Here is a 14,314-nt window from a genome sequence, read left to right as displayed (position 1 = left end):
GCTAATCATTTTTCAAAGATATGATTTGCAAAGTTTAAAATTATGTTTGATGGTGTTAGAGATAAATACTTTGAGAAACTGTTACTAAAACAAAACAATTGATGCAGGATACTTTAAAAGGAGCAGAGGTCTCAACTAGACCTGTACTAGCACTATTTATTTATGAACACACAACTAATAACTTCACTAATACAATCAATTAGAAATTCATTATAAATAGTTAAGTTGGGTTATAATCCTGAAATTTCAAAGTTTTTACCTATTTTTAGTAATGTGACTGATATGAAAATAAGAACAGTTATAGAAATATTTAAAATTTTGAAATTAAAATTGAAAGTTATAATTATATTGAGAATAAAATTCCAATCTGTACTGAAATTCATATTTTAACATTTGTACATAGGATGCTTGTTTTGAATATGTTTTAATAGTCATCACATGTTCAGTCATAGCACTTGGATTTGCCTCCTTTGTATATCAACTAAACAAAAACATCTTTGTCAGTAGTATTATAACTTCCAAACAATTAAAATCAATTTTGTAGTAAGTACACATTATACACAACACTATCTGTAAACAGTGTTTGTAATTCTAGTTCTGGTAAAACTGTAAGTACACATTATACACAACACTAACTGTAAACAGTGTTTGTAATTCTAGTTCTGGTAAAACTGTAAGTACACATTATACACAACACTATCTGTAAACAGTGTTTGTAATTCTAGTTCTGGTAAAACTGTAAGTACACATTATACACAACACTATCTGTAAACAGTGTTTGTAATTCTAGTTCTGGTAAAACTGTAATGGCAGAATGCTGGCTGAAATAAGAAGTTCATAATTACCTGGAGAGTAAAGTTACTTTTTTTCTAACTTTATTGTCAAAATGTACAAATCTCTCCAGTATTTAGTACAAATTCTGAGAATATCAACTTTGATGTACACAAACCTCAAGTCTAAGGCACACACAAAAACATCATTAATGTCTGGAAAAAATCAAGGAGAGGAAAGTTATGTTAATATTTCATTAACATTCACACTGTTATATCCAATTAGAAACAATCAGTTACCTTCAGAAAATTTTGCAAGCTAATAATGAATAGACTACACACACAAAAAATATAGAGAACCCTCGTTCTTTTGTTGTTTTATTTGGCTATCAACTGTTGATGAAACTTAACCCAATTTTTTTTTTTAAATACTGGTGCTACTATGTTAAATAATACACCTATAAAATAATAACCACAAAGCAAACAATGTCCTATACCTATTATAATTTCCAGCTTTCACTGTAATAAGAGCCTTAAAAAATTTCAGCTAAGCATGTTAATGCAAATACTGTGAAAAAAGTTTATTTAGTTTAAATTACCTACTTTTTAGAGGTGGTAAATAAATTATAGAAGACCCAAAGAAAAATTCCACAATCAAAACATTTAACTTACCATCCCATCCAGTGTTAAAAAGTTGTCAAACAATAATATATTCAACTGACTTGTACTTTGTATAAGAGTATAACTACATGCAATGGTTAAAAAATAAATAAAAATAAAACTTACATTTTTAGAATTTTCTTCAAGATACACCCTGAACCCTTCATGCTTTCTGACAACATCTTCAAATTCAATTATTTTTTCTGCTACAAATCCATCACTCTCAAAGTTACCGGCCTTTAGAGATGACGAATTAGTCGCTGGTGCAGAGTTTCCTACAGAAGTTAATTTCCACGTCATTGGTGCAATCAACAGTCCTGTCCCTTCTTTGTAGCCACTCCTGCACAATGCATAAATAAAATATTCAATTGGAGTTGTGTGGGGTGACTTTGAGAGCAAAATGGAAATTTTTCATGTTGTCCATATTTACTGACACAAAAGTAACATGTAACTATTTCACACCCAATTTTCACAATTTAAGAAGTATTACTTCTTAAGATTATTTTCAATGAAAAGGCAAGTTTCTATAAGCTTTGTTTTAAACGTGGCCAAACTCATAATATTTGGTGATTTGTATGTCAATATACAAGATTTAAAAAAAAATACTACAATTGCTCTGGCATTCTAGGTACATAATTTTTGTGCTTATCAAACTACTGAACAAACACCTGAAACTTCACATAAGTTTACTCGCAACAAATATCAGAGCAAGAAAACATTTATCAGTACGCTTGCATCATAGACATTTGCTAATCAAACACACGTGAATCAAAATCTTAGCATTCACACAAATATATTTGCAAAAAAATAACTCAGCTGATGTAATGGAAACAGAAAAACTATTGAATCTGAACAAACTTCAAACAAAAATTTACATAAGCTCAAATTCCACATTGAAAACAGTTTAAAATTAATTTTTTGAAAATATGTCCTGGAAAACAAGGACACATTAAGCAGTCATTCCTTTGTTTAAACTCCAAGTACAATAGTGATCACAACAAATATATCCATACAACTTCAAATATGGCAACATGTAATATAAACGGTGCTCCCATTGTTACTGTTGTATATTCTTTTTACAGTCAGAGATTTTAAAATAGAATTTACTTTTCAACAATAACAAAAAAGTGTGGCACTTTATTCATATATGATTTGCTTTCTAGGTTTCTAAATTGCAATTTATATGTCAATAAGCACTTTTAGTACCACAATGTAATGTACGGGGCTTGATTAAAATGTTTCTCCAAGTTTTTTTTTTTATATCTGTAAACAAAAAAGCTAATTATAAACTAGTAAATCAACCAATGTAATAAATTCTTGATCATTATAATATTATTTCATCACAGTCTAAGCTCGATACTTGATACAATCCACAGTAATATCAACACATTAACATTAATGTCAACGGATTTTGCCGATATCTGAGTTTCAAATTACAGCTACATTTTAAGAGCCAATAAGTTGAGAGAAAGTTGCACATTTGAGCATTTACAAGTTACAGAGATCACAAAGACGGCCTAAATGAACCATTGTTGTCCTTAGAGATGAAAATATGACCAGTGCTCGTGTTGTTGATGCACGTATTGCATAATTTCACAACGTGTAATTACCATAAATCAAGTTAGAAACAGTACCAATAGATCTAGAAATAGTAAATTCAACTGTAATGATTATATTTTGTTAATTATCAGGTTTCACACTTTAGTTTATGCTGAAAAGGAAGTAAGGGAGGGAAGGAAAGCAAAAGGAACAAATTGAGATGAGAATGAAGAACACGGTTATGGTTAAATGCGAGTTTTTAGTACGAGTCTGTGGGTAAATAGAGAGAAATGAAATATATTACATTATCCAGCTGCAGGTTGACAAAAGAAGTGATACAGTAAATGATGCTAGTAGTGATGCAGTCTTTGTAGTGCACAGACAGGCTAATCCATGATTTAAATAAGGTCTTTCTGGTTGTCTGAAACAACTAAAATTATTTCTGAACAACTCAGATGCACTAGTATCTTGTCCACAGAAAAAACACAATGTGGTCTCCAATGCAATAAAAGTCTAAGCATCTAATCCTTATTGGCACTTATAAATTGAGCAGGATGTCTGTGACTTTCTCTAACCTAACCAGCTTTTTAGTGCAATATTTGATTTACAACAGTGCACCACCAAGTTTGTAATTTTTTTTATCAATTTGGAAAACTATAGTTCATTGTAAACAACCATAATGGGTCTGAAAGTGGTCCACCAAACAGCCTTTTTTTCAAATACTGGGTTAATCACTTAGGGAATGCAGACCAAAGGAACTAATTCATAAGTACAAGGAATTGATAAAAGCATTTAAAGAAAAGTCCAACAATAAATAACAGATCTCTCAGTATTAATTATGAAGATGTAATTATAAGTAGGCCACTTGAACAGAACGCTAGGCTTAGGATAATAACAGGGAAATGGTAGTTTCACGGTATGGATGATTTACATTTAAATGAGATAGAGGCTGACTTGTTTGAGGGCTATCAACTCAATTATAAGAACTTTAAACCAGGATTAGACAATGGAAAGAGGCAAAATTATGTAGGAAAAAAGCATACTGTAAGAACAAATTACACTAATAGTTTTAATGGAAGATTATTATTGTGGAGATTAAACTCTGGTTAAATGTATAATAATTTGATGACAGGAATTTATATGAATAACATTGTTTGTTTACTACCTATATCAAAGCTAATAGCAATGAGGTTGAATATCTGGATTCCTGGTAGTGGTTATAAAAGGAGAAGGCTTTTAGTTGAAATCTGTTACAGACTACCAAATTAAAATGGTGAAAGCAATTAGAAACTTTAAAGTGAGGTAAGTAACTCAAATGTTAATTAGGTCATAAATATGGGAGATTTTAATTTCAATGTGTGTGTGTGTGTGTGTGTGTGTGTGTATAGAATGAGAAATGTTATTCATGAAGAGGGAGATTTTAAGAAACTATTCAGAATGATCTTATTCTCACCAAAAAAACTTTGGTCATTCCTGTAACCCACAACTGACAAGTTTGAGCAATGCATTGTGGGAATGAAGGATAAGCAAAAGTGTCAACCATCACATGGAATCTCAGAACAATGGAAAGTGTGAAGTGACTAAACCTAAAGCTGTGTTACCTCTCCATTCCTTCACTGATTTCTGTAAAGTTTACTTGTTTGAGTATGTATCTCACAGTATTCTGTTCAAACTCAGACATCTTCAGTTGACCATTCATCCTTTTAATCTAAATGTTTCTCTTGTCATAAATGTATTATAGCACTGTTACTGACAGCAGTTGGTTACTGTCATTACAAAATATTGGAAGGAACTGAAGCAAATGAAAAACGCTTTACTGAGAAGTCAGTATTTTTATTTTACTCCAAACATTTGATCAAATGTAAATGGTGTTGGACAAAAAATCTAAGTTGACTTACAGTAAAAAAATCTAAATTTCTACATCTAATTTATCAAGCCAACAGTCATTCTAGTTCCAGCATTTATTGCTTCCTATAATTTGCACTGTATCCACCCCTTAACTACATCTAACCAGTTTAGAACTGGGTGATTAGAGGAATATGATAGTTAACTGTTGGTCTCCTAAATCAGTTAATTCCAAACTTTCCAATTTTTTCTTCACGAACTTAGAATTAATATTATAACCTTTCTTGATCGTCTTTCCATCTAGCAAATATTAAGAATGAAAAATATTTCTTAACTTTCTACTGTAAAAGCTGAAGATAGAAGTTGATCATTCCGCTATCTCAATTACCAAATACAGGCCTTTTGTTATCCTTGAAAGATCTTACACCCATACTCATATTTTGATTATCATTAATGTATTTAAAGTAATTCTTACTATTAGTTTTTACATTTTAACCAACCTTTATTATGTAACATTTTCAATTTTGTAATTTATAATTTGAAAATTCTCTTCATCTTTTAAATTATCTAAACTTCCACTTTTAATTTTATGCTTTATGAACCAACTGTTTTTTAATTCTCCAACTCTTTTTTCCCTATATGAAAAGTGTGCCTAAACTGAATATTTAAAAACTTTAAAAATAAGTTTTTCTACACTTCATTATTCTCAAATTAATTCAATTATAAATTTCCCAATAGATGGTATCCCATCAAGATTTCAATATTCCTTAATTCTGTATGCAACAAAACAAACTTAAGTAATGATCACTTTCACCATAATGTTCCATTATCCATTCTCTCAACATTTTCCATATCAGAGATCAACCAGTAACTTTACAATAGCACTGTTTCTGGCATATTTCAGACCATTTGGTAAAGAAAACCATTCAGAATTGACCTGTCTTCCAAATAATTTGATTCTTAACATTTTTCAACCAATATGCTAGAAATTAAAATCACCTATAGTAGTATTATTAACAGCTGAAACCTAAACTGTAACTCACATTTTACACATAAAGTCACTCCTTCCTTTACATAACACTCCATCCTTATTAAATAATCTAATCTCATATTTAAAAAAAAAATTATCAAGATCGTCTACATTTAATCAAGTCTGTTATTCTCATTACATCAAAATATTCTATTCCAACTAGTATTCTAAAGTCATACATTTTATTTTCTATATTTATACTATTAAAACAGTAAGAATTTTGCCTATTCTTAACACTACTTCTGAGCTTTGTTCCTAAACTTCATTTTTTTCTACATCTTTTAATTTCTTTTTTACATTTACTTTAGTTTGGCCATCAGCACTGTCTGGTCTTATTTTAAAGTTTGCCTAGAGTTGGTTAAAAACCTTTACAAAGATTCCAGCTTCTTCAGTACCTTAATATAAATCATCCAATCCATCCCTTTTTCATTGAACTGATCCTACAAATCCAACCAGTCAATCTGCTCTTTTTTGTATATTAAGCCTAGCATTTAGTCCTAATGACCTACTTATTATTTCATCATTACAATTAGTATTTACAGTTTTCTTGCCTTGATTAGCTATGAGGCTTTTCTTTAAAATACTTTATCAGTCCTCTGTACTTATCAGCTAGCTTCTATGACCAACCTTTCCCTACATCGTTAGCCCTATATGTAAAACTGACTTCTTCATTACCTAGCACCCTTTACTATATCACTTGTTCAATAACTTATACATTATTATAAAATTCAGTACACAGTTCATACATAATTACTGTTATTCTTGACAATTATCAAATAAATGAATGATGTCGACCAACACATTTAAAGTAATTATGCTAATGTCATCTTAAGCCTACATTTTTAAGGATTTTGTTACCATATCAAAAAAGTGTAAAAATATCAGTTAACTCACAGTAGAGATTTGTTTGTGATTAGCAGCTAGTGGTAATGTAGCTATAATAACTTCCTATTAAATATTATGTACCACTGAAATACCACAGTGGTAGCAATGACAGATTCATTTTCTAGATAAGTTTTTGTCTTCAATCCTATCTTATTCTTTATCATTATTTAGTTCATTTTCTTTTGTTTAATCTGTTATTTTAGCTTCTAATAGCGCTATACATCCAAAAGTTACTTTACCAATATTCTCCAGTGGAATAGTTGCAAGTTTACAGAATTTACAAAGCTAAAATCTAGGGTTTAATTATCCATGGTGGACACAATAGATATCTCAATATGGTTTTGCTCTAAATTAATCAACCTTTTCTTCAAATATAAATAATTATGATTTGCAAGTGTATTGCACTGTATCTTTCATGAAAGCTGCAATATAAAAAGCATTTTCTTCACAGTAAGTAGCAAATGAGTGTGAGCATGTGTATATAGATTATCTATTGTGAACTTTAAAGTTAAATTTATTTGAAAGATTGATTAAATGCAGAACAGTTTTTTGTAAATAAATAAGCTTAGAATTAATGTGATCATCTTGTATAATCTTATTTTCATTTAGAAAATGCTCAGGATGAGAAACATTGCTTAAATTTTTAGTAGTTAAAACTGAAGAACAATTAGGATAAAGTAATCCAACCACTCATAATCATCCAAAATAAGCCTTCCTTTATCAATCCTCCAAGGCCCTATTCCCATCCTAACATGTTTTCATATCTTTAACTTATTCATATTGATTCTTACTGTTAATATATTTTCATCCAATCTCTCTTCATATATTTTTCACTTTTCTTATACCCTAAGAAAACTGATGTAGCTTTCTTTTTTTAAATCAAAATAATAAAGCAGATACTTAACACAACAACCAAATATGACAATTACCATTCGTAGGTACATTGTGAATTTTGAAAGCTGAACAATACATCACATGCTTGTGTGCTACAAGATTGAACTTCTTAGTGCTAAGCTATTAAAATACAAGAAATTAAAAACAAAATACAGACATTATATGTGTGTTAATTTCAAAGCAGATTACTGGCAAAGTGGGAATAATAAATAACATACACAAATTACTGCCGACAGTCATATTTAAACTTCAAACTTTAACTGTCTGGTGTCAAATTACACTAAAACTTTAACTTTTTTAAAAATATTAATTACTATAACTTATGGCAAATGTTGCGTTATAATGTCCATTTTACTAACAATAACGTGCTTTAACAGCTACCAATTCTACATAGAAAGTTGTTTAAAACATTCTTATTCGTAACACTTATTAAAATAAAAGTGCAACAGCTCTTACCGCAGAGTTAGATTTGATACGGTTTTATATTTCTTACATACTTTAGTAAGTGAGTTAATATATGAACGCGGAAGTTAATATTCAAACGCTCCTTAACGAACTAGCCATCGTACGTACCAATACACTTGGTATTAGTACTAACAGTAATGGTAAAACTAGGTTAAAGGTTAATTTACACTAGTTATAGTTTTCTACCAATCATAATTGCTATTAATATTAGTATTATTGAATGACGAAAACGAAAAAATATGTTCAATATAACTTGTATATTTGATAATTACCATGCATTACAGTTAAAGTAGAGGCAAAATCTGATTATAAATCAGAAACAAAAAAAAAAGACATACCAATCACACCAAAATCGCTGATAATACAAATACCTACACGTACTTCCGTGTCGTCACTACTGCCATCTTTTGGATGTATAGCACACTTAACAAATTTATATGGTTATTAATAAATTTAGGATTGCAATACAATGCAGAAAATGAAAAGTTCTTTGAGCTTATTATTCTCTAAAACAAACAGCTATATTCAGTTCATTTGGTGATAAGGCAAAACATGAACGTAATAACAGCAAGCATTTATCAGACGCTTTAGAAATGTCAAAATCCCATCATCAGTAATTAGGGATAACAAATCAAACAAACAATATTTGTAATTACAACAGAAATACATACACAAGAAGCAAAAAAATTCGAATATACAAATACATCAAGAGAACATGAAAACTGAGGTAGAAGTGACATAGTTAAAATAGGTTTAAATCCATTACAGACTGTATGTTATTTAGGGTCGGGAGAAGAGTTTTTATGTATAATGTTTATTTTATAAGAAGTTCGGTATCGTGTTTGGCTGTTAAAATAATTTTAAATTTGGAGAGATAAATCGAATGCTCTGTTTCTGCAGTGTTGACAGACAGCGTAGTTTGGAGGTTTTTTAATCATTCTTCCAGTTTTTATAAATATGCCCATGTGTTCACGTGCTTGTACTTTATGTTGACGCTTTGTTTTGCTAATAAAGGAGGCCTACATTCTTTGCACGTGTATAAGCAGACAAGATGTGAACACTAGACAGTCAGCAAACGATCCCTGTAGCTAAAAAATTTTTAGTCTAAAGTCGGGTTTCATAATAACTTTAATGTCAGTTGGTGAGTAGTAGGTATTACACAGCTTTTTCAACTGTTTCGTGAAAATAATTTGTTTGTTTTCTTAATATCGCGCAAAGCTACACGAGAGATGTCTGCTCTCGTTGTCTCTAATTTAACAATGTAAAAATAGAGAGAAGACGATTATCATGAACACCTACCACTAGCTCTTGGGCTACTATTTTACCAACGCATACAAGAATTAACCGTGACATTATACCATCCCGACAGCTGAAAGAATGAGTATGTTTGGTGTGACGGGGATTCGAACCCGCGACCCTTAGATTACGAGTTGATCGCTCTAACCGCCGGGCCTCGCGATAAGAGAGCTCTGTCTCTTGAGATGTAGTAATCAGGTGTACAAGGGAACTTTGGGTACAGTAAGTGATTTAAACGGTTTGACAAATTAGTTAGATTTAGTTTGTTTGAATTTTGCGCAAAGCTACTCGAGGGCTATCTGTGCTAGCCGTCCCTAATTTAGCAATGTAAGGCTAGAGGGAAGGCAGCTAGTCATCACCACCCACCACCAATTCTTGGGCTACTCTTTTACCAACGAATAGTGGGATTGACCGTAACTTTATAACGTCCCATCGAGTGCCATGTCGAGCCAATTAGTTAAGAATGAGGGAGCTATTTAAGTCTAAAGTTGACTTTCCAAATAGCTTTAAGGTCAACCACGTGATGTCTAGTTTCGATATTACTTCCCTTTTTGCTAAAATTATCCTGGACGAAACCATTAATATTGTACTTTTTAATCTCTTCTCTGAAAACATTCTTATCAGCGGATTTTTAAGTCTGATTTCAAATCTGTGCTTGAACTTTCGACTAAAGGCTTTTTGTCTTTAACAATACGTTATATGAACAAATAGATGGCGTTGCTATGGTCTTCTCACAGAGTCCCATGCTAGCCAACATTCTTCTCTGCCACCACGGACAGCGCTAGATTGACAACTGTCCATTAAGTTACAAATCTGTTCTCTACAGAAGGTGTGTTGAGGTTACTTTCCTTATTTTCTGCCATACTGATCATATAAATGTTTTCTTGACTATCTTAATTCATAACACCCCTATATTCACTTCACTCATGAAACTAAGACCGACACTTCTGTTCCTTTTCTAGACGTTCTTGTTAACCATAATGCCAACGGCCTTTAAGCTTCTGTGTATCGAAAAATACATTTATTGGCCTTTTCAATCGACAGTTTCATTCCTTTCTCTTTCAAACGCAGTCTTGTTCTCTGCCTACTAAATAGGGCCTACAAAGTTACCTCATCCTGTCTAACCCTTTACAAAGAAATTACGACCATACAAAATTCTCTTTCGAAACAGCTACCTTGTGCAACTATTGAAGAAAATAACTTCCTCATTCCTAACTCATTTGTTTGTCAAACCACCTATGATACCCACCATCCCCAAACTTCCCTTATAAACCTGCTTACCATAAACAAATGTTCATCACACTTTTGGTTAGTTCGCGCCCGAGTCGCGCCAAACATGCTCGCCCTCCCAGCCGTGGGGGCGTTATAATGTTACGGTCAATCCCACTATTCGTTGGTAAAAGAGTAGCCCAAGAGTTGGCGGTGGGTGGTGATGACTAGCTGCCTTCCCTCTGGTCTTACACTGCTAAATTAGGGACGGCTAGCACAGATAGCCCTCGAGTAGCTTTGTGCGAAATTCCAAAACAAACAAACAAACCACGGTTGTATCCAGAACTTTAAATAATTGTATCGTTTTTGTCAAAATTCACATGGATTAGTTCAGTTACCTGAGAACAGAATTTGACAAGACAAATTATTATTCTCTTCTCTGTTATTAGAACATAATACGTGATAATTTGATATTTAAAATCGCTACTATATGCTCTTTATAGTTAAACTAATGATCATGCAGTTCAGATCTATCTATTTTACTAAATTTCTGATGCATATTTATGCCCCAACAGGAGTTTAAACATTCCACACTTTATATATATTATGACACAATAATATTCAATTAAAACAACAGTAAAAATCTTAAAAGGTTCTGGGAACATGACGTAATAATATAATATTCACCAATTCATTACGTATGAATCGCAGAGAGTTACGTAAATAAAAAAAAACTTGTGATAACCTATCGATTTAAAAATCACCAAATCTAACACCAGCACGGTCGTGTACATACAAACATTGATAGTACAATCTTTACAAGCACTGATTAATTATAACTCAGTATTTCTAACACAATCTTATGTATAAGCGATCTATTCTGTACGTTCTCATGGCTTCTTTTACTGGTTTTTGGTGGGGCTAAATCTGTTATTAATATGTTGAAGAGCAAACTTTATGAAAAATGACACATGTTTTATCTTCGTAGGTAATTCTGCATTTCCACGTAATGATAACAAAGTTGTGATATTGAAGCTTGTTGCTGAACGCACATATGAATCCACTCCATCCTCTGACATTACATTAGACTAATTATTAATTAAAAATAAAATAACGAAATGTTATAAAAGTCTTAAACAGGGGTCTGTTTCCCCTCAGTGAACTCAATAAATACCCTGATGTAGTTTTGCTTTAAGAAAATACACACACAGGTCTTAAATCTTTTAAACTTAATTTGCTAACACGGATTACAGTTCAAAGCAGGACGATTATTTTAATCACCTTAATTAAAAACGACACACAAATTTACATAGACCATATACTCTAGCTATCGCGAAAAGAACCTCAGTGCCATTACAAGTGTCGATACGTGTGAAAGAGCATAGGCAGTTCACTGTATAGGTTTGTGCTTCATAACAATAACAACAAATTTAATTTCTCGAATATGCTTTATTTATTAGACATTGCACAGAAAATATTTACCTAAATATATAATTTAAAGCTATTTCTTTTTGTGGTATGAATTCTACTCGAGACTAACATAGTAACGGAAATGTTTTCAAAACAGGTGATCGTTACATGGTGAAATTTCTTATGGTCCATTCAACATTTAAATATTCTAAACATTTATAATTAATTGGTTCTATAGCAAAGAAAATATTTTCCTTTCTTCCATCTTAACTGAACATTTAAATTTATTTTTCGTGATTTTCAACCAAGGTTTTAGACTATCAAATAATAACTGGGTACAGTTATTATACTCTTAGTCAAACTCACATTACATATATTTGATTTAATATTGAAAAAATGTATTTATATAATTGTTGAACATAATATGGAGGATTTAGTTTTTTATAGATTTTGATCTATTCTGTCATTTCCCAACCTCTAATTTTGCTTTTTTTTCTCTTTACTTTTAGCCTACGGTTGTTTGACAACTTTTCTAAATATCTTCAATTTCATTTCAACTAAAACAATGAATAACTAGGGGGAGAAACTCATGTTTCGCTTATAAAGCATTTTGTTTTGGCTTTAGCACTTTGTATTTGAATTCACAAAGTTAATAAAGTGTAAAGATAATATCGTGTACTTAAAATATTAATTAACCTGCCTATTAACTCACATAAAAATTAGGTATGTGGAGTTCAGAATCAGTCTGATGGTTGAGCGGTAGGTCTCACTGACTACGAGATTAAACCTATTCAATAACACGCGATGCCCACCAAATATCTCTGGTACAAAAGGCATTACAAGCAGAACAATATGATAAAAACAACAAGCTAATTAACTTATCTAAAAAGAAATACCAGACCAGGCGACGTTTCCAAAAATATGAATATCGGGTCACACACAAAATTTTAAAACATAAACAGTGCTGTCAGAGTTGGGACACTGAAGGATAAGAGGTCCGACTTTCAAATACCTTTCCTTTTGTAAAGTTTAGTACCAATACAACAACACTGGTAAGATGCAATTATAAATATTCCTTTTGAAATACAGAAGTTTAGAAATAATGTATTTCACATCTTTTGAACAAAAGTATTTAGAATTATGTAATTTATACAAGTGAACTGTTTTCCAAATAAATGTGTTGGTAATTTTGGGTTTTCGTTCAGTTTAAATTTCTATAAAACCATCCTTGTGCTGGTATAGAGATATCAAAAATCGATTACAGCTTCCTTAAGAGTTGTCCATACTTCAAAATCTAGTTCAGAGTTCCATCTCTTGGCAGAAACACCAGACAGACAGGTCGCTACTATATCTTCTCACCTACTTTCTGGAGTATGATACAAGTACAGGAGTATTTCTTTAATCTTTATGAATTCTAGAATTCTCAGTTACCATCAAATTTTCTACTTGACAATAGAAATGGAATACTATTAAAGGTTTGCATTTATGACAATTGTATACGCTGGCCTATTTATACAACGTTCAATATTGTGTCTCATTTGCACGGTTTATTATGTGTAGGCACTGGTTTCATCTTCGTAATTAAAGGAATGCTCATTAATAATTACTTTCGCTCTTTTACTGTGAGCAAGTAGACATTATTTTATAAATTAACAAACACTATTTTTTTTCGTAACAATTTTATATACAGAATAATAACACTTTTAGTAAAGCCAAATCATATATAGCTTCAGTACTTGCCACAACTACTGCTATAGCTAAGTATTTACATTGAATTATCATTTACATTATCTCTAACGCTGTTTGAGTGCTAATTGTAACAAATTCTTTACTCTAAACTCACGATGGTTTAGAAGTTAATATCAGAATTCTTTTATAAACTGACTATTTATTTGCATTAGTAAATAGTAAAGAAAAAAAAAGATTACACAGCCACAAAACGAAAATGTTGGTCCCGAATTTTACAAACAACGCACCTAAACGTTAAAGAACTTTAAAACAATGAATTATATTTAAAAAAAAGGATGAGAAAAAACAGATTCAATAATTATCTACAAACATCTATTGTAATGTCCCCTAGTAGCACAAAGATATGTCTACAGACTTATAATGTTAGAAACCTGGTTTCAATACCTTGATGGGCAGAGCACAGATAAACTACTATGCAACTTTGTGGTTACACCCTTGTACAAATTAATTAAAACAAATGGTCATTTTACAACATTTTCAGCAAGACGACCGGTGTAGGTCGCCGGACCCGCTGATTTCCTTTAATAGTCATTTTTTCACACAGACGGCGTCATTAGCTGTG

The 14,314-nt window shown here is 31.4% G+C and overlaps 1 protein-coding gene across 6 annotated transcripts in view; it reads right to left on the bottom strand.

Moving 5' to 3' along the window:
- Nucleotides 1–8,506, bottom strand: part of LOC143253647 (uncharacterized) — a 29,936-nt gene extending 21,430 nt beyond the window's left edge. For 2 of the 6 annotated variants that reach the window (XM_076507840.1, XM_076507843.1), the window contains exons 1-2: nt 8,361–8,456; nt 1,557–1,770 (exon numbers count right to left, since the gene is read on the bottom strand). In XM_076507840.1, coding sequence (XP_076363955.1) covers nt 1,557–1,730 — 174 coding nt within the window. In that variant the 5' untranslated portion in view covers nt 1,731–1,770; nt 8,361–8,456. Of the gene's footprint in view, nt 1–1,556; nt 1,771–8,079 lie in introns of all 6 variants that reach the window. The other 4 variants (XM_076507837.1, XM_076507842.1, XM_076507839.1 and 1 more) reach the window with 4 other exon arrangements.
- Nucleotides 8,507–14,314: the final 5,808 nt, after the last annotated feature.

Source organism: Tachypleus tridentatus, chromosome 6, assembly GCF_004210375.1.
Source record: "Tachypleus tridentatus isolate NWPU-2018 chromosome 6, ASM421037v1, whole genome shotgun sequence".
Classification (NCBI taxonomy): Eukaryota; Metazoa; Arthropoda; class Merostomata; order Xiphosura; family Limulidae; genus Tachypleus; species Tachypleus tridentatus.
Note: the sequence above shows the minus strand (reverse complement) of the source record. Positions and strands in the feature narration are given on the sequence as shown.